At 42.1% G+C, this 18970-nt stretch overlaps 1 protein-coding gene across 1 annotated transcript in view; it reads right to left on the bottom strand.

Annotated features, from left to right (window-relative positions):
* The window catches only part of LOC141156813 (very-long-chain enoyl-CoA reductase-like), a 78304-nt gene extending 68152 nt beyond the window's left edge, over positions 1 to 10152 (bottom strand). The window contains exon 1 of the mRNA XM_073643221.1: positions 9934 to 10152. Coding sequence (XP_073499322.1) covers positions 9934 to 9999 — 66 coding nt within the window. The 5' untranslated portion in view covers positions 10000 to 10152. The remainder of the gene's footprint in view (positions 1 to 9933) is intronic.
* Positions 10153 to 18970: the final 8818 nt, after the last annotated feature.

Raw genomic sequence — 18970 nt, 5'->3', positions numbered from 1 at the left:
GTTGTATGTTAATTAGTGAAGTGTCCATTGGGTATATCCAGACCTTCCAAGTGTTCATCATAGTTAATTCTAAGTTAACCCCTGTTCCTTTGAATTGTGTGGATGCTGCCTCTGACAGTTGATGCATCATAAACTATTCCTTTTGTGCTCAGAAGAGTCACTGTTTTGTGTATGACCTGACCCCCATCAAGGATAAAGCTTATGACCCCAAAAGTGAGATGGGGGCTGGGGCATGCCAACAGTGACATATAGTGGGAACATTATCCCCGGTTCTTTGCTATAGAAGCCTGTGGATGACTTCGGAGGCGTCATCTACATCATTTAAGGAAACGAGGTCTGGCTTATCCATTATTCTGCCAGATGTTTGAAAGGTTCGGATACTCCCAGCATAAGTATGTAGAAACTTAGAAGTACTCAAAAGCAATAGTGAGGTTTGGAGAAAAGTTAAAAACCCTAATCTGTAGTATTTTTGGAAACCGATCCTTCTTCATGGTATCTTCAGAGCTTGTCCCTTGTGCAAAAACAGGGCCAGGGCTAGATTAGCCTTTTTAGACACAGTAGGCCTATGCCTATGGGGGGTTCTGGGGAAAGGCAAATACTGAAGGAATGAGTTACATATATGTACATTGAATGTATTGTGCAATTATATGTCCCTGTGCTGTGGAAACAAAAGGAGGCCACCCACAGAGAAAGGGAAGATGGTTGAGAGTGCCATCATATTTTGAGAAGTGCACCACAATGTTCTGCTTCATTTTACATGCACAGACACATTTAGCATATATGGCTTAAAGGGGTTTTCCAGAATTTATTAAAAAGTGACAGAGAGAAGGGAATGGTTTAAATAAAAAAATAAATATTATACTAACCTTTCTCTCCACTACTGCTTCAATGATGATTCTCAAGAGGTCCCCGCTGGTCATCACAGCAGTAATCATGTGCCAGCCATCATTTATGTGACTGCTGCAGCCAATATCTGGATTTAATATGCTGCACATGATGGCATGAGGATTGGCTGCAGCAGTTATGTGAATGATATATGCCACATGATAGCTGCAGGAAGCAATCATTGGTTGTGGGCACCAACCCAGGAGTGGCACTGGAACAAAGGGTGGATAGAAGAGGCGAGCACAGGTTTTATTTCCTATTTAATCCATTCCCTGCTCTACACCACTTTTATAAATTTAGAAAAAACCCTCTTTAGGAAGCAGAGCCTCACGATCTGTGCCTAAAGGATCAGACAGATATTTTGTGCTGGACAGAATAACTACCGGTGACCACAGCTGTTGTATATATTACATGTAAGCAAAGAATGGTCGATGATACTGAAAATGTACTGACGCCTGGGGAGACAGAACATTCAGGAGGACTGGGGTGGAAAATGCTCTGCACCATACTGCAAAGAAGTTTAGTATTATTAGAAAAGAGGTTTTGCAAATAAAAATAAAGATTTAAAAACTTTTAGTGTATTTTTTTTTAGCAATAATCTTTAGTTCTGAAATAAAATAAAAAATTATTTCCAACATAAACATGATTTCTAGTAAATGTTTCCTAGTTCTGTGAGTGAAACCAGCAATGTATACAATGAATATTTCCACCCTGGTTGCCAACGTTATATCTACAGACATGTATACATCTCTAATGTATACATCTAATATATTCCTTCCAGTTATATTTTTTTGTAGGAAAAAATCTTTGCATGACTGTTAAACTTTCCTAATGTTCCTAATGTAGTCTACAAAATTGTATTATCGGTAAAGTGAATATTGTATAGTCTATAGATAGAATAGAGAAGAAACTAACTCCATGCATTCGGTATACAGAGAAGCATCCATTGTGTATATTTTCAGATTACATTCAAAGCAAAAGAAGAAAAATGTTTTTTTGTTTGCTTACATGATGTGTTAATAGTCGGCAGCGGCCACTTCACACTGAATGGAGCTGTGGTGTTTGGCGATTGCATCCAGCAGCAGCTAATAACAGCTGGTCGGTTGGGGTCCCGGGTGTCAGGCCTCCATAGATCTGATATTGGTTACCAATCCTGAGGACAGGTCATCAATATCATTATCCCAGACAATTGCTTTAAATTACCATATGTATCTATTTTATTGGAAGTTTCTCAAAATAAGGGGAAAGCAGGCAATATTTATCACCAAAACGGAAAAGTAAAAAAGTAGCAAAAGATTCGGCATATTGAAGTACAAAATTGTCAATTGCTCTTTCCCTCAATGGCAGTGGTCAGACTGCTGGACAGTAGGGCCTTTGGCTGATGCCACAGAAATTCACAAGCTCAGACAACAATCAACAATGTATGTGGCCAGCTGATCTCTCTATTAGTGCTGAATTCTGATCAAAGCCAAAGGGAAGCGATATTTCAGGTTCTGTATTCCCGTGGAACATAGTTACGGTTTTAAACACTGGGTAGCATGCCTGACAGTACGAAGGAACTGTGGATGTAATGGTGGCATCGGTGCAGGCTTTCTTATGTTGCTGTAATGAGGGCTTTTGAAGTTGGCACTGGTATACACTGTGTTCCAAATTATTATGCAAATAATATTTTCTCAGATTTTCCCAAATTACCTATATGAATTGCAGTCATTGTAATTTTCCAGTCAAATAACTATTAGAGTACAATTGAAAGGTTTTTGTACAAACTGCCTATGATAACAGTATATTTTTTAAAAAATAAAAAACTCTAACAGCACTCAAAATGCATGTTCCAAATTATTATGCACAGCAGAGTTTTCAACCTTTTCATTTTAATAAAGAACAAAAAAATGGTCATTTTTGAAATTATAAGCATTAGCAGGTTATTACAAACTGAAATCAAACAGTTTTCAACTCAAAACTTTATTCTAGGTGATGTTACATTTGCACATAGGACCGCTTGTTCGAAAGGAGCTTCTGAACTCTCTCGTCCATTGAATTTGTCAGGTTTTGGATGGTTTCTGCTTTAATTGTTTTGCATGAGGACAGAATACCCTCCCAGAGCTGTTGCTTAGATGTGAACTGCCTCCCACCATCATAGACACTCCTTTGGATGATGCTCCAGAGGTTCTCAATGGGGTTGAGGTCAGGGGAGCATGGGTGCCACACCATAAGTTTGTCCCCTTTTATGCCCATAGCAGCCAGAGATGCAGATGTGTTATGTGCAGCATGAGACGGGGCATTATCATGCATGAAATGATCTCGATGGTCCAGATGGATGGAGTGGAGGATGGCTGGTTGATGGACACCCCACGCAAACACGGCTACGGCGCTAACAAGGAGGAGGTGGAGTAATGTTTTGGGCTGGAATCATGGGGAGAGAGATTGTCGGCCCTTTTAGGATCACTGAAGGGGTAAAGATGAACTCCATAATGTATGTTGAGTTTCTCAAACAGCACTTCCTTCCATGGTTCAAGAAGAAGAACCGTGCATTCCGCAGCAAGATCATTTTCATGCATGATAATGCCCCGTCTCATTCTGCACATAACACATCTGCATCTCTGGCTGCTATGGGCATAAAAGGGGACAAACTTATGGTGTGGCACCCCTGACCTCAACCCTATTGAGAAGCTCTGGAGCATCATCAAAAGGAGTGTCTATGATGGCGGGAGGCAGTTCACATCTAAGCAACAGCTCTGGGAGGGTATTCTGTCCTCATGCAAAACAATTAAAGCAGAAACCATTGCATAATAATTTGGAACACAGTGTAGAGGCACATTGTTATGGGAACCCTGTGGATGTCTCTGTGTGGCCACTCTGAAGGTCCTCTTTGTGGGGAAATTTGGCTGTCCCTGAATCATAGAAACATAGAATCCTAGAATGTTAGAGTTGGAAGGGACCTCCAGGGTCATCATGTCCATGCTGAATGCAGGATTCACTAAACCATCTCAGACACATGTCTGTGCAGCCTCTGTTTGAAGACTTCCATTGAAGGAGAACTCACCACCTCTTGTGGCCGGCTGTTCCACTCATTGATCACCCTCAGGCTGCATGCCCACTATGTATTTTTCAAGCGTTTTTGAGCGGAATGACCTGTCACATGACTAAATGACGTCATAGAAGGTCCTTTTACACCATCGCGAACCGCCGGGAAGCCAGGACGCATCGCTGAGGAGACCGCGGGCCATCGGAAGGTAAGTATAATGTTTTTTTTGTTATTTTTTACCATTTTTATTCTTTTTTTTAACTATTACTTGGTCACACTATATATGCCGGTTGCATGGATTTATAAAGTGTGACCAAGTTGTCAGGCACTTTTCCAAGTGATGCTAAAATCGCTTGGAAAAGCGCTTGATAACCTGCATGCGAAAATGCATGCAAAAACGCTAGACAAACGCTTCTACCTGGCAGAAAAATGCATGTAAAATCCCCATGCGTTTTTCCTGCCAGGGAGATGCAGAAAAATTCGGGAGCATTTCTGCTTTCTGGGCACTTAGCCTCACTGTCAAAAAATTTTTGTCTAATATCTAATCTGTATCTTCTCCCTTTCAATTTCATCCCATTGTTTCTAGACTTTCCCTCTATGTGTGACAGCCCATTAGCTATTTGTAGACAGCTATTAAAGGGGTTGTCCACTACTTTGACATTGATGCCCTATCCGTAGGATGTGTGATCGGCCAGGGTCCCGCATGCGGCTCCCCCGCCGATCAGCTGTTATCGGTGCCGGTGGCAGCGGACGCTGGCCAGATGTCCTTTCCTGCGGTGCTTGGCCATCAAGTTGTAGTGGCCGCCGCTTGTAACTGCACATCCGCCTCTCATTCAATTGAATAGGAAGCGGATGTGCAGTTACAGGTGGCGGCCACTACAACTTGAAGGCCAAGCACCGCAGGAAAGGACATCTGGCCAGCGGCCGCTGCCACTGGCTCCGATAACAGCTGATCGGCGGGGGAGCCGCATGCGGGACCCTGGCCGATCACACATCCTACGGATAGGGCATCAATGTCAAAGTAGTGGACAACCCCTTTAATAGCTGTCTACAAATAGCTAATGGGCTGTCACACATAGAGGGAAAGTCTAGAAACAATGGGATGAAATTGAAATGGAGAAGATACAGATGAGATATTAGACAAAAAATGGGGGCCGATCATACATTGATGCTCGATCCTACAGATAGGACATCAATGTCAAAGTAGTGGACAACTTCTTTAAGTTTCCTCTCAGTCTTCTCTTTTGCAAGCTAAACATTCCCAGGTCCTTTAACCATTCCTCATAGGACATAATTTGCAAACTGGTCACCATTCTGGTCGCTCTTCTCTGAACTTGCTCCAGTTTCTTCATGTCTTTTTTAAAATGTGGTGCCCAGAACTGGACACAGTATTCCAGATGAGGTCTGATCAAAGAGGAGTAGAGGGGGATAATTACTTCTAGACTGTATGCTTCTGTTAATACATCCCAGAATTGTGTTTGCCTTTTTTGCTGCTGCATCACACTGTTGACACATGTGCAGCCTGTGATCCATTAGTATGCCCAAATCTTTTTCACACGTGCTGTTGCTTAGTTCTATTCCTCCCATTCTGTATATGCTTTTTTTCATTTTTCTTGCCCAGATGTAGGACTTTGCATTACTCCCTGTTAAAAACCATTCTGTTAGTTGCAGCCCACTGCTCCAGTTTGTTTAGATCTTTTTGAATCCTCTCTCTCTCTTCTCTAGTATTAGCTATCCCTTCTAGCTTTGTGTCATCAGCAAATTTAATTAGTTTACTTAATTTATTTCCTTCATCTAAATCTTTGATAAAGATGTTGAACAACACAGGACCCAGGACGGAGCCTGTTATGGGGGAACTTCCTTCTATGAGGTCAATGTGGAAATCTCTCCATGGCCACATTGGTTCTCTTTGTTATTGGGGCCCTTGTCTGTTATTATAGTGGTCTCACCGAAGTTTATGGGGGCACATTCTGAGCATTTTACAGTTTAGACTCATAGCTGAAAAAATTGTCACATCTACTTTATCTCTGAGATTAATCCTTAAAGTTGGCTTCTAGAAAAAAAAAAAAAAAAAAAACACCGCCACTGATAGCCTATCCTTAAAGGGAATTTATCATCGGAAAATAACAAATTGCCTAAATAAAGTTTCTTTGTGTTCCATGTATTTTTTTTTATTTATTTTTTAAATGCCAATGTTTTTTTTTCATATCACGATCTCTATTACAAAACAAAAATGAGTAATCTTGCAATTTTAACACTTGACACTGGGGCTATTTCACCCTCATAATTCCTTTCAGAAAGGAAACGACCACTATCTGTGGTTTTCACAGGTAGCACTTGTACCAATGATGTTCCATGGGGCCGTGCACATGTCCGATTTTGATCAGATTTTCACAGGCTGACCGAACGGAGAAACTTTGTTTTTCTCTCTATACCTCTGAGAAAAACTGATACCACTCTGATCACTCAGCATCATTTATTTTTTCGGATGGAAAAAAAAAATGGTTGTGTGACCCTACCCTAAGGCTATGTGCCCACGATGCAGAAATGAAGCAGAAAATTTCTGCAGCATTTCTGCATCTCCCTGGCAGAAAAAGCGCATGCAGATTGTACATGCGATTTTCCTGCCAAATACATGCGGATTTGAAGTGTTATTCACATGCGTTTCCGCATGCGGATTGACAAGCGCTTTCCAGGCGATTTTAGCATCACTTGGAAAGTGCTTGACAACTAGGTCACACTATATAAATCCATGCAAACAGCATGGATTTATATAGTGTGACCGTAAAAGAATGTTTAAAAATAAAAAAATAAACCTATACTTACCTTCCGATGGCCCGGCGTGTGTTGCTGCGCTCTTTCCTGGCTGCCAGCTGATCGCGGGACACTGCACTGAAGGGCCTGCGGTCACATGACTGTGACATCACCACAGGTCCTTGAGTCCTGCCCGCAAGCACAGGGAAGGAGACCGGGGGCCGTCGGAAGGTGAATATAATCTTTATTTTTTATTTTATTCTTTTTTTTACAGGTACAATCGTACCCAGGTCTGGATGAGAGTCTTCTCTCCTCCAGACTTGGGTACCATCCGCACATTGAAACGCATATAATCCGTGAGTACAAATGTACTGACACGGATTATGTGCGTCTCAATGCAAGTCAATGGCGGCGATTACGCCGCGCTTCCGCAAAATTAATGGCCATGCTGCGGATTTTTGAGCGCAGCATAAACGCTGCGGAAAAATCCGCGGCATGGGCATTGAAAGTGCGGAATTGCATAGGGGACCATGGCAGGAGGCTTACCATGCGTTTATCATGCGTTTACGCTGCGGAAATTTCCGCACCAAAAACGCATGAAATACGCATCGTGGGCACACAGCCAAAGAGTCAGAGGCAGGATTACAATGGTAGGTAACGCCTCTATACATAGCTGATAACACAGGATCCACCAATCACAATAGGCGATGTCTCTGCTGTCCCTGCTCCCCCTCTCTTCACAATGACCTTTGCACACGCTCATTGGATGCTTCAAAACAAAAAGATAGGGTCGGGATCTGACCATTGCTGCTAATGTACAAGTGCATTTTGTGAAACAACAGTAGGAGTATAGAAAAGCTCCAGTGACCAATGTGAAACTTGCAAGTTTTCTAATTTTGATTTTATTATTAAAGATTGTGAGATGAAAAAAAAATGTTTAATAACCACATTGAACACGTAAACCTGATTTAAACAAAAGGATATTTTTCTGATGACACGTTCCTTTTAATGTATGCCCAGAATTCAGGATTGGTGGGGTAGTATCCCCTGGGATCACACTCAATAAGGAGTGAAGATCTGATTATACTGTAACTTCTGTGTTTAAGATTTACAATGTATCGTTTTATTACAACCACGCTTGTAATCCAACAAGTATTTATCAACATTAGTGGAATTATTACTTTTATCCAGTAAATAAAACCATTTCCCCGGGTTTGTGAGAATATAATACTCCTGTTCATGGTGTGCAGGACTTCTGACAACCTACAAAGTGAAGATGCCCCCACAAATTAGAAGGTCAGAAATATTGGCTAATTTATCTAATCTGAATCTGGGTCTTAAAGATCCTGTTTGGTAGTTTTTATATTTTACTGTTTCTATATATTTACCTGCAATGCTTTATAAATGGATGCATATACAATAATATTGTTCTACCAGCTCACCACTTATATGAGATATCCCCCCACTCTCAGACAGTCACCATTTTATGCATGACACCTCGGATGTGCGACGACAAGCCTCTACGCTTCAACTACTCCCTCACATTCCCATTATCACATTTAACACCATACCGACGCTGTGTCGCACAGCAGTCACAACTATGCTGGTTTATCCATAGCCTATATACTAAAAATATCATAGTCAGGGCAGACATATATCTTCTATTGACTGCAAAATGATATTTATAAAAACGTCTGAATCTCTCAAAAAAAAAAAAAGGAGGTTCTCCAGCAGCTGCAGCCTATACTACACAGTATTTTGTCAAGTCAACAAGATCCACGCTTCAGATGCTGCAGACCTTCTTTCGGAAAAGGAGAACACCATTCTGTCATGGATGGGGAACCTTGCTTTACTCTTCAAAAAGAGGTTCTGCAGCAGCCCAGCCCAAGTATGCATTACAAAGAACTTATAGGTTATATAAGAATATTAGGAGTCACCCAGAAGATCTTATACTTTTACAACTTTTTAGGCCGATATCACACATCCGATATTCGCGAGTATGGACTGGGATGTACAGACTGGCCGAAAGTCTCCTAATTCGAACTCAATAGCCTCCAAGGCATATATGAAGCTCAGGTCAGGAGATCTGCGGCCGGTCCGTACATCAATGTTGAATGTTTGATATGTATGTATGTATGTATGTATTACACCCACACAGTACAGTATATTAGCTGCAATGATACATATATAATAGTACATATATTAGTTGCAGCCCAACCAAACAGAATGCTGAAGCCACTCGCACCACACGTTATTAAAGGGCTTTTCCCATAGTAGACATTTATTACAGGCAAGGCAATAGTTGGGGGTGCCACTGACCCCACTCCTATTCCTCATCTCTTTCCCACTTGGAGCAAATGGTCCCACCACATTTTAAGGTTACAGGACTGATGCAAATATCTGAGCGCTATACCCGGCTATCGCATTGACGCCACATATGTCTGATCCCATCACTGCGCTGGGGTGATGATTACTTTTGAGCAATGTGGGGCTCAGGACCCTGTTCTGTTGATCATGGGGGTTCGAGTGATGAAAAGTATCACCTTTCTGGATCATGAACATAATGGGGCACATTTATCCCCCCCCAATTTCTTTAAACCCCAACTCCATTTTTATAATAATCGTAAAAAGGACTTTTGAGAATGACTTATTTATACAAGTTTTTGCCAATTTTCTGTACAAAAAAAAAAAGTAAACTACAGCAGGTAGTGCCATGATAGTATTCCTCAATCACTGTGCGCCCTGCAGGCTGTACTGCAATTACACACTGCAAAGGTAGCGCACTGGCGTTTGCTGGGGCGCCCACGTCTCTCTTAGAAGTCATACCTGGTCAAATACGTTAATCATTTTAAATAGGTAAAATTAAGGCAGCATTCACACCTTGTGGTTTTTGCATTTCAGTAAAAACGTAGCTTTTTTGCCACAATAATCGCAGCCAAACAAAAAAAAAAAAACGTAAACGCAGCCTGGAGAGTCACAACCATCTAATCAATATTTTTTTTTTCTCAATGCTGCAAAGCTGCCCACATATGTGATCAGTACAGATGGGGCAGCTCACAACCCATAGGATGATACAGAAAGCTTTACTGCAGAGATCCAGTGCTGGCACTGAACTGGTTAAGTCCACAGCACCGCAGATGAATGGCAGTGGAAAGTTTGTGCAGCTGATCGGCGGCAGCTCCATGCAGTATACATGTATACACCGTGCAGTGACAGCTCTGCTGATAGCAGTGCATGGAGGCTGCAGTTCTGCAGATCCTGCCACTTACCTCAAAGAAACTGATTCTGCTGCTGCTCATGTTTGCTCTGTGAGGGGGTCCTCGCCAGGAAGCCATGCAGAGACAGAGAGTCGCCCGGTGCCCCCTGCACCGCACACACCGGCAGCCAGTGCCGGCCCGCAGCGGGGATCCTGTTATATAGCTTGAGCCCCTCTGCACTCAGCATCAGCAGCGCTGCGCCTCATCCCGGGAGGATCCACAGCTTATCACAGCGGCTGTGTGCGGGAAGCCGGCCAGCACTGGGAGCCTGACTGATAGCAGTGTGCTCCCCGGATTAACCCCCTCATGCCGGAGCCATAGTAGCAATTTTTTACAACTTTGCAGGTCATGTCAATGTGTATCCCCTTGAATGTGACATGTATCAGGGTTTTCCTTTAGTGGGTTCTATTGCTAGGTATTTATTTATTTATTTGTAAATAAAATGTTGCACTGGCCTCCTGACTGTCAGGCTATGTTCACACATTGATTTTTTTTGCTGCTTTTTTTCTGCTTACAAAAAGCAGGTTTTGGTGCAGATTACGGCTATGTTCCCACATTGTGTTTTTTTTTTCTGCAGGCAAAACCTGCTCGCTTGGTAGTAAAAAAAAAAAAAATACAAAAAGCAGGTTTTGTTGAGTTGGTTTTTTTTTTACTGCGGTTTTGCCAGTGTTCATTTGTCTCTTGTGCATGCTGATAAAGTTCAGTGCATAAAAAAAAAAAAAAACATGATTCAACTTCCTCAGGTTTTTGCACCAAAACCTGATACCTGCGTTTTTGCACTACCCATTGCTTTCTATGAGTGAAAAAATGCTGTAAAAACGCTGAAAGAAGTGACATGATGCATTTTGCAAATACGCAGCAATTTGCCAAATCAGTTAGGAAAAAAAGGAGTGTGCATGAGATTTCTGAAATCCCATAGTCTTTGCTGGTACTGTAAAACGCAGCTTGAGGCTGTGTGCCCACTATGCGTTTTTCAAGCATTTTTGCCGCAGAATTTCCGCAGCGAAAATGCTTAAAAAACGCTTGGTAATACGTGCCCCATGGTCCCCAATGATAATCCGCATGTGCTGTGCACATGCTGCGGAAATTTTCGCTGCGGATTATCATTGCGGAAAAATCCGCAGCATGTCCATTAAGTTTGCAGACACGCAGCGTAATCGCCGCCATTGACTTGCATTGACTTGCTTGTGCAGACTGCGTCTGCACAAGCGGATATCACACGGTTCAATGTGCGGATGGTACCCGGGTTTGGAGAAGAGGAGACTCTCATCCAGACCTGGGTACCATAGAAACTGTAAAAAATAAAGATTATACTTACCTTCTGATGTCCTCCCGGTGTTTTCTCCCCTCCGTCTGGTCTGCTGTATGGGTCACAGTGTTGTGAAGGACCTGCCATAACGTTATTACAGGACTCAATGACGTCACCGCAGGTCCTTCACACCACCGCGAGCCGCCCAAGACACCAGACGCAGCAGAGAAAACACCGGGAGGACATCGGAAGGTGAGTATAATCTTTTTTTTTATTTTTTACCATTCTTATTCTTTTTTTTTTTTTAACTAACTTGGTCACACTACTATAAATCCATGCCGGTTGCATGGATTTACAGTTATATGAAAAAGTTTGGGCACCCCTATTAATCTTAAGCTTAATGTTTTATAAAAATTTGTGTTTTTGCAACAGCTATTTCAGTTTGATATATGTAATAACTGTTGTACACAGTAATGTTTCTGCCTTGAAATGAGGTTTATTGTACTAACAGAAAATGTGCAATCTGCATTCAAACAAAATTTGACAGGTGCATAAGTATGGGCACCCTTATCATTTTCTTGTTTTAAATACTCCTACCTACTTTTTACTGACGTACTAAAGCACTTTTTTTGGTTTTGTAACCTCATTGAGCTTTGAACTTCATAGCCAGGTGTATGCAATCATGAGAAAAGCTACTTAAAGTGGCCACTTGCAAGTTGTTCTCCTGTTTGAATCTCCTCTGAAGAGTGGCATCATGAGCTCCTCAAAACAACTGTCAAATGATCTGAAAACAAAGATTATTCAACATAGTTGTTCAGGGGAAGGATACAAAAAGCTGTCTCAGAGATTTAACCTGTCAGTTTCCACTGTGAGGAACATAGTAAGGAAATGGAAGATCACAGGGACAGTTCTTGTTAAGGCCAGAAGTGGCAGGCCAAGAAAAACATCAGAAAGGCAGAGAAGAAGAATGGTGAGATCAGTCAAGGACAATCCTCAGACCACCTCCAGAGAGCTGCAGCATCAACTTGCTGCAGATGGTGTCACTGTGCATCGGTCAACTATACAACGCACTTTGCACAAGGAGAAGCTGTATGGGAGAGTGATGCGAAAGAAGCCGTTTCTGCAAGCACGCCACAAACAGAGTCGGCTGAGGCATGCAAAAGCATATTTGGAGAAGCCAATTTCTTTTTGGAAGAAGGTCCTGTGGACTGATGAAACCAAGATTGAGTTGTTTGGTCATACAAAAAGGCGTTATGCATGGCGGCAAAAAAACACAGCATTCCAAGAAAAACACTTGCTACACACAGTAAAATTTGGTGGAGGTTCCATCATGCTTTGGGGCTGTGTGGCCAATGCCGGCATCAGGAATCTTGTTAAAGTTGAGGGACGCATGGATTCCACTCAGTATCAGCAGATTCTTGACAATAATGTTCAAGAATCAGTGATAAAGTTGAAGTTACGCAGGGGATGGATCTTTCAGCAAGACAATGATCCAAAACACCGCTCCAAATCTACTCAGGCATCCATGCAGAGGAACAATTACAATGTTCTGGAATGGCCATCCCAGTCCCCAGACCTGAATATCATTGAACATCTGTGGGACCATTTGAAGAGGGCTGTCCATGCCCAGCGACCATCAAACTTAACTGAACTGGGATTGTTTTGTAAGGAGGAATTGTCAAAAATACCTTCATCCAGGATCCAGGAACTCATTAAAAGCTACAGGAAGCGACTAGAGGCTGTTATTTTGCAAAAGGAGGATCTACTAAATATTAATGTCACTTTTCTGGTGAGGTGCCCATACTTATGCACCTGTCAAATTTTGTTTGAATGCAGATTGTACATTTTCTGTTAGTACAATAAACCTCATTTCAAGGCAGAAACATTACTGTGTCCAACAGTTATTACATATATCAAACTGAAATAGCTGTTGCAAAAACACCAATTTTTATAAAACATTAAGCTTAAGATTAATAGGGGTGCCCAAACTTTTTCATATAACTGTATATAGTGTGACCAAGTTGTCAAGCACTTTTCCAAGTGATGCTGAAATCGCTTGGAAAAGCGCTGATAACCCACATGCAGAAATGCATGTGAAGAACGCTTGACAAACGCTGATACCTGGCGGGAAAAACGCATGTAAAATCCGCATGCGTTTTTCCTGCCAGGGAGAAGCGGAAAAAATATGCAGCATTTCTGCATCGTGGGCACATAGCCTAAAATTTGCAGAAAAAATGCAACATAGCCTATATGTGTTATTTGTCTAGCGTACATTGTTAATACAGTTAGTTTTGTTCACCAAGCGCATGGCTGCATTTTTTGCAGCGTTTTTTGCACTTACTCATTGCTTTCTATGGGTGAAAAAAAGGTTAAAAAATGCTGCTAAAACGCTGAAAGAATTGACATGCTGCAGTTTTCCAATTAATTCTAGAAAAAAAAAGCAATCGTGTGCATGGGATTTCTGAAATCTCACAGCTTTTGCTGGTACTGTAAAATGTGGCTTTAAATTTGCATAAAAAAAGCTGCAACGTGTGAACATAGCCTAACACTTGACAAGCAACTGCTTCAAAAGATGCCCATCTATGATCCAACTGATGCTGTATTGTATTTATGAAAAATTATACCCATCAAAGCATGCGCATGGTGGGGTAATCAAAACATGAACACTTCGATTCAAATATAACTATAATAATTTTTTTTTGTATTTAATAAATATAACACACATTAAAATCAAGTGCCTCAAATGTGACAGGTCCAGTAAATGTAATAACCACCCAGTTAATGGTAAAGAGTTCTCAAAGTATATAAAATAGATGCATAGCTAAAATTTCAGACATACAGTGGGGAAAAAAAGTATTTAGTCAGCCACCAATTGTGCAAGCTCTCCCACTTAAAAAAATGAGAGAGGCCTGTAATTGACATCACAGGTAGTCCTCAACTATGAGAGACAAAATGAGAAAACGAATCCTGAAAATCACATTGTCTGATTTGGAAAGAAATTTTTTAAAATTTTGGTGGAAAATAAGTATTTGGTTAGTTACAAGCAAGCAAGATTTCTGGCTCTCACAGACCTATAACTTCTTCTTTAGGAGGCTCATCTGTCCTCCACTCATTACCTGTAGTACTGGCACCTGTTTGAACTTGTTATCAATATAAAAGACACGTGTCTGCAACCTCAAACAGTCACACTCCAAACTCCACTATGGTGAAGACCAAAGAGTGTTATGATCTGCAACAAGTACTAAGGAAAGATAGGGGAAAGCTGTCCCTACAGTAAGACTAAGCTGAATTCCTACGATGTAGCGGGCTGCCTGTTCCTGGCGAACAGACCCACCTTAGTCCTCGGCTAGTCTGAACGAAGACCTATAGCATAAGGGGAGGGTCCCTAAAAGAACTAAGGACTGGGACAAAAATAGGACACCTCCTAAACAGAGAAGTTGTTGCAGAACACAAAAAACAAACTGACAAAAAGGTACTAGAGGTCCCAAAAGGACCAAACGAACTGACAGAGAAAGGCACAGAAGCACCAGGCTAGAGAAACAGTCAAACACTGAAGTCCAGCACAGCCAGGAGGGCAGAGCTGGAATATAAAGGCAGGTGGTCATGTGACTGCAAAACACAAGATGGAAAAACAAACAGTAGGGTTCTAACAGTACCCCCTCTTTTATGAGGATCCTCCGGATCCTCCATGCCAGGGCCTATCTGGAAACCTCCTGTGGAAAGCTCTAACAAGCCTAGTAGCAGAGACATCATCCGCCCTTACCCAGGAGTTCTCTTCGGGACTGAAACCCTTCCAGGAGACAAGATACTGTAATCTCCCTCTATGCCATCTAGAATTCAGGATACGAGAAATTTCATATTCGCTGTCTTCCACCACAGGAGGAGCTGTGACAGTGGAATCCCTATCTGATACATCAGCCTTTTTCAACAAGGAAACATGAAACACCGGATTAATCTTCCAGGAAGTAGGGATATCCAACCTAACCGCAGTCGGGTTAACAACCTGAAGCACTTTAAATGGACCCACAAACTTAGGACCCAGTTTTTTAGAGGGAATCCTCAACCGCAGGTTCTTTCAGGACAACCAAACGATGTCACCAACAGTAAACAAAACCTCCTTACGTTTCCTGTCAAAATACTTCTTGGACTTCTTGTTAGCGTCTTGAAGGTTGCAATGTACATTAGTCCAAACTCTCTCCAAATCACCGGAAAAATTCTCCTCCTCCGGCACCGCCGACCCCAATTTGGAGAACGAACCAAAAGACGGATGTCTCCCAGTACAACAAAAAAAAGTAGAACACCCAGCAGAGGAGGATGTATGATTGTTAAGAGCAAATTCTGCGAGAGGCAGAAACTCAGACCACACCTCTTGATTGTCTGCCACAAAACAACGCAAAAACTGTTCTACATCCTGGTTCTTTCTTTCAGTCTGTCCATTAGACTAAGGCTGATACCCAGACGAAAATGACAAATGGACTCCCAACCAGGCACAAAAAGCACGCCAAAAGCCAGCCACAAACTGAGGTCCTCTATCAGAAACAATATCCGTGGGAACGCCATGAAGCTTGACAATCTCCTTAACAAACGCCTTAGCGAGTGTCTTAGCGCAGGGCAACTTAATGAATGGAACCAAATGAGACATCTTACTAAAACGGTCCACGACCACCCAGATGACAGTAAAACCCTCAGACACAGGAAGATCAGTAATAAAATCCATTGTGAGATGCGTCCAAGGATCACTAGGAACCTCCAGAGGACAAAGCAACCCCTCAGCAGGAGTATGTGAAGCCTTTGACCTAGCACACACAGTACATTGACGCACCCACTTGATGACTTCCTTCTGCCATCCAGGCCACCAAAAACTGCGACTGATAAGTCTCTTAGTCTCCGAAATTCCAGGATGACCTGCCAACCGAGACTCATGACACTCCACGAACAAATCTTTCCTAAAGGCTCTAGGCACGAACAACCTCCCATGGGGAGTGTTAGATGGAGCATCATCTTGAGCTTTCAGAATCCCATTCTCCAAAAAGGAGTCCAAAGCAGCCACCACAACTCCTTTCTGTAAAATGCTCTCCTCCTCCTCGGCACCGACCGTAGGAGAGAAGCTGCGATATAAAGCATCGGCTTTAACATTCTTAGTACCAGGGATATAGGTAACAGAAAAATGAAACCGAGAAAAAAAAAGTGCCCACCTAGCTTGAAGGGCATTCAAGCGCTTGGCAGCATCCAGATAGATCAAATTCTTATGATCTGTGAACACCTGAATAGGAAATCTAGCGCCTTCCAAAAAATGACGCCAATGTTCAAATGCAAGTTTAATAGCCAGCAACTCCCGATTTCCAACATCATAATTCAGTTTGGTTTCCGAAAAAAATTTCGAAAAGAAGGCACGAGGATGTACTCCATCCTTGTTCTCCTGAGACAAAACTACTCCGACCCCCACCGAAGCATCGACCTCGACCAAAAAAGGCTTGGTCTCATCAGGCTGCATAAGGATAGGGGCAGAACTGAACCTCTCTTTGAGATACTCAAACGCTTCAATAGCCTCAGTAGTCCACTGGACTGTATTCGCACCTTTCCTGGTGAGATCGGTCAGAGGCTTAACAATTACAGAAAAATTCTTACTGAATTTCCTGTAATAATTGGCAAAACCCAAAAATCTCTGTATAGATTTCAAACCAATTGGCCTAGGCCATTCCTGCACAGCCTGAACCTTCACCGGGTCCATCTCAAAGCCCTCGCTGGAGACAATGTAGCCCAAAAAACTAATTTTCTGCACAGCGAACTCACATTTCTCCAGCTTAACAAAGAGTCAATTATCACTCAATAACTGCAAAACTTCACGTACACTCTGCCAATGGGACTCCAGATCTGGCGAATAAATCAAAATGTCATCCAAATACACAACCACATTCTTACCAATCAAAGGTCTCAGGATGTCATTAATAAGGTTCTGAAAAAATGCAGGTGCATTGGTAAGACCAAAAGGCATCACCAGATTCTCAAAATGACCTACCGGAGTGTTAAAAGCAGTTTTCTATTCATCACACTCCTTCACTCGTAACAAATTGTATGCCCCACGGAGATCAATTTTAGAGAACCACTTGGCCCCGACCAACAGGTTAAACAAGTCAGGAATTAACGGCAATGGGTAGGAATTGCGTACGGTAATCTTATTAATTTCACGAAAATCCAGACATGCACGTAAACCCCCGTCCTTTTTTTTAACAAAGAAAAATCCAACTGCCACAGGCGACTTAGAAGGTCTAATGTGACCAGCAGCCAGGCTAGTCTGTATGTACTCCTCCAAGGCCTTTCTTTCAGGGATAGTCAGATTAAACAAGCGACTATTGGGAAGAGTAGCTCCAGCAACAAACTCAATGGTGCAATCATAATCCCTAGGAGGAGGTAAAACTTGCGACTCCTCCTCCGAAAAAAACCGCCAAAGATCTTGAATAGGTACCGGTAATTCCCCTTTTTCCACAGCCGCAATGCGACCATTACAACATTTATCATAGCACTTCGGACTCCAAGACTTAATCACATTAGTAGACCAGTCCAGCAAAAGATTGTGCAGTTTTAACCAAGGCAAATCTAGAACAACTGGAGAGGGCAAATTATCCAAAACAACCAAGTCCAAAATTTCTTTGTGAACTCCATTGATAGTGAGGGGAAATGCAACAACCTTGTGAGTAATACATTTCAAGGGAGTGTTATTAATTGCAATCACAGAAATAGGTGATGACAAAGATTTGTATTCCAATTTAAGTTTTTCCAAAAACCCTTTATCAATCACATTAAGTGTTGAACCACAATCCACAAATACCTGAAATTCAATCCAATTTTCCTGCAAAGTAGTACTCCCAGAAAGAAATACTCCTGCAGAGCGTAAACAAGCTTTACGGGCATAACTGACCTTTTTTTTTTCTTTATTTAAGCGAAGCTCACAATACTTAATCAAATGGTCAGCTTTGCCACAATAAAGACACAATCCCTCGGCGAACCTCCGGTCGCTTTCCTGAGAGGGGAGCAACTTCACCCAAACTTCCATCGGTTCTCCGCCGTCAGAGCATATTTTCTTGGGACTAGGACCTGGCATTACAGGAGTCTTCACCTCATTCTGTCTAAATCTCAGTCTCCTATCCACATGAACAGCTAATTGCATGGCATCCTGCAGAGTCTCAGGTGCGGGGAATGCAATTAGCAAATCCTTAACTCTTTCACTCAGACCAGCAAGAAATAGACATTTCAGAGCAGGATCATTCCATCTAACTTCCGAGGCCCATCTTCTGAAGTGTGTGCAATAATTTTCAACATCACCTGATCCCTGATTAAAACGCCTGAGTTCTGCCTCAGCAGATGAGACTCAATCAGGATCATCATATAATAGCCCCATAGCAGAAAAAAATTCTTCTACAAACCTTAAACATGGATCATTAGGTTGGAGAGAAAAGGCCCACCCCTGTGGTTCTTTGCGCAAAAGTGAAATAATAAAACCAATGCGCTGTGATTCATTCCCAGAGGACCTTGGTTTCAAATGAAAATATAACAAACAAGCATTTTTAAAGGAAAAAAAAATCTTGCTGTTTACCATAAAAAACATCAGCCAGTCCTACCTTGGGTTCCACAAAATGCGCTTCAGAACAGCTACTCACGAGTTGCTGGAACTTGGCTACCTCCAGAGACAATCCCTGCAGGCGTTGAGCCAAATCCTGGATGGAAACCATACTGATCCCCGAATTTCTTTCCTTTTATTTTTTTGGGGGGCTGGACTTACTGTTATGATCTGCAACAAGT

Source organism: Phyllobates terribilis, unplaced genomic scaffold (assembly GCF_046119375.1).
Source record: "Phyllobates terribilis strain yellow unplaced genomic scaffold, ASM4611937v1 Scaffold_8__6_contigs__length_399053987, whole genome shotgun sequence".
Taxonomy (NCBI): domain Eukaryota; kingdom Metazoa; phylum Chordata; class Amphibia; order Anura; family Dendrobatidae; genus Phyllobates; species Phyllobates terribilis.
This window is presented reverse-complemented; position numbering and strand designations above follow the sequence as displayed.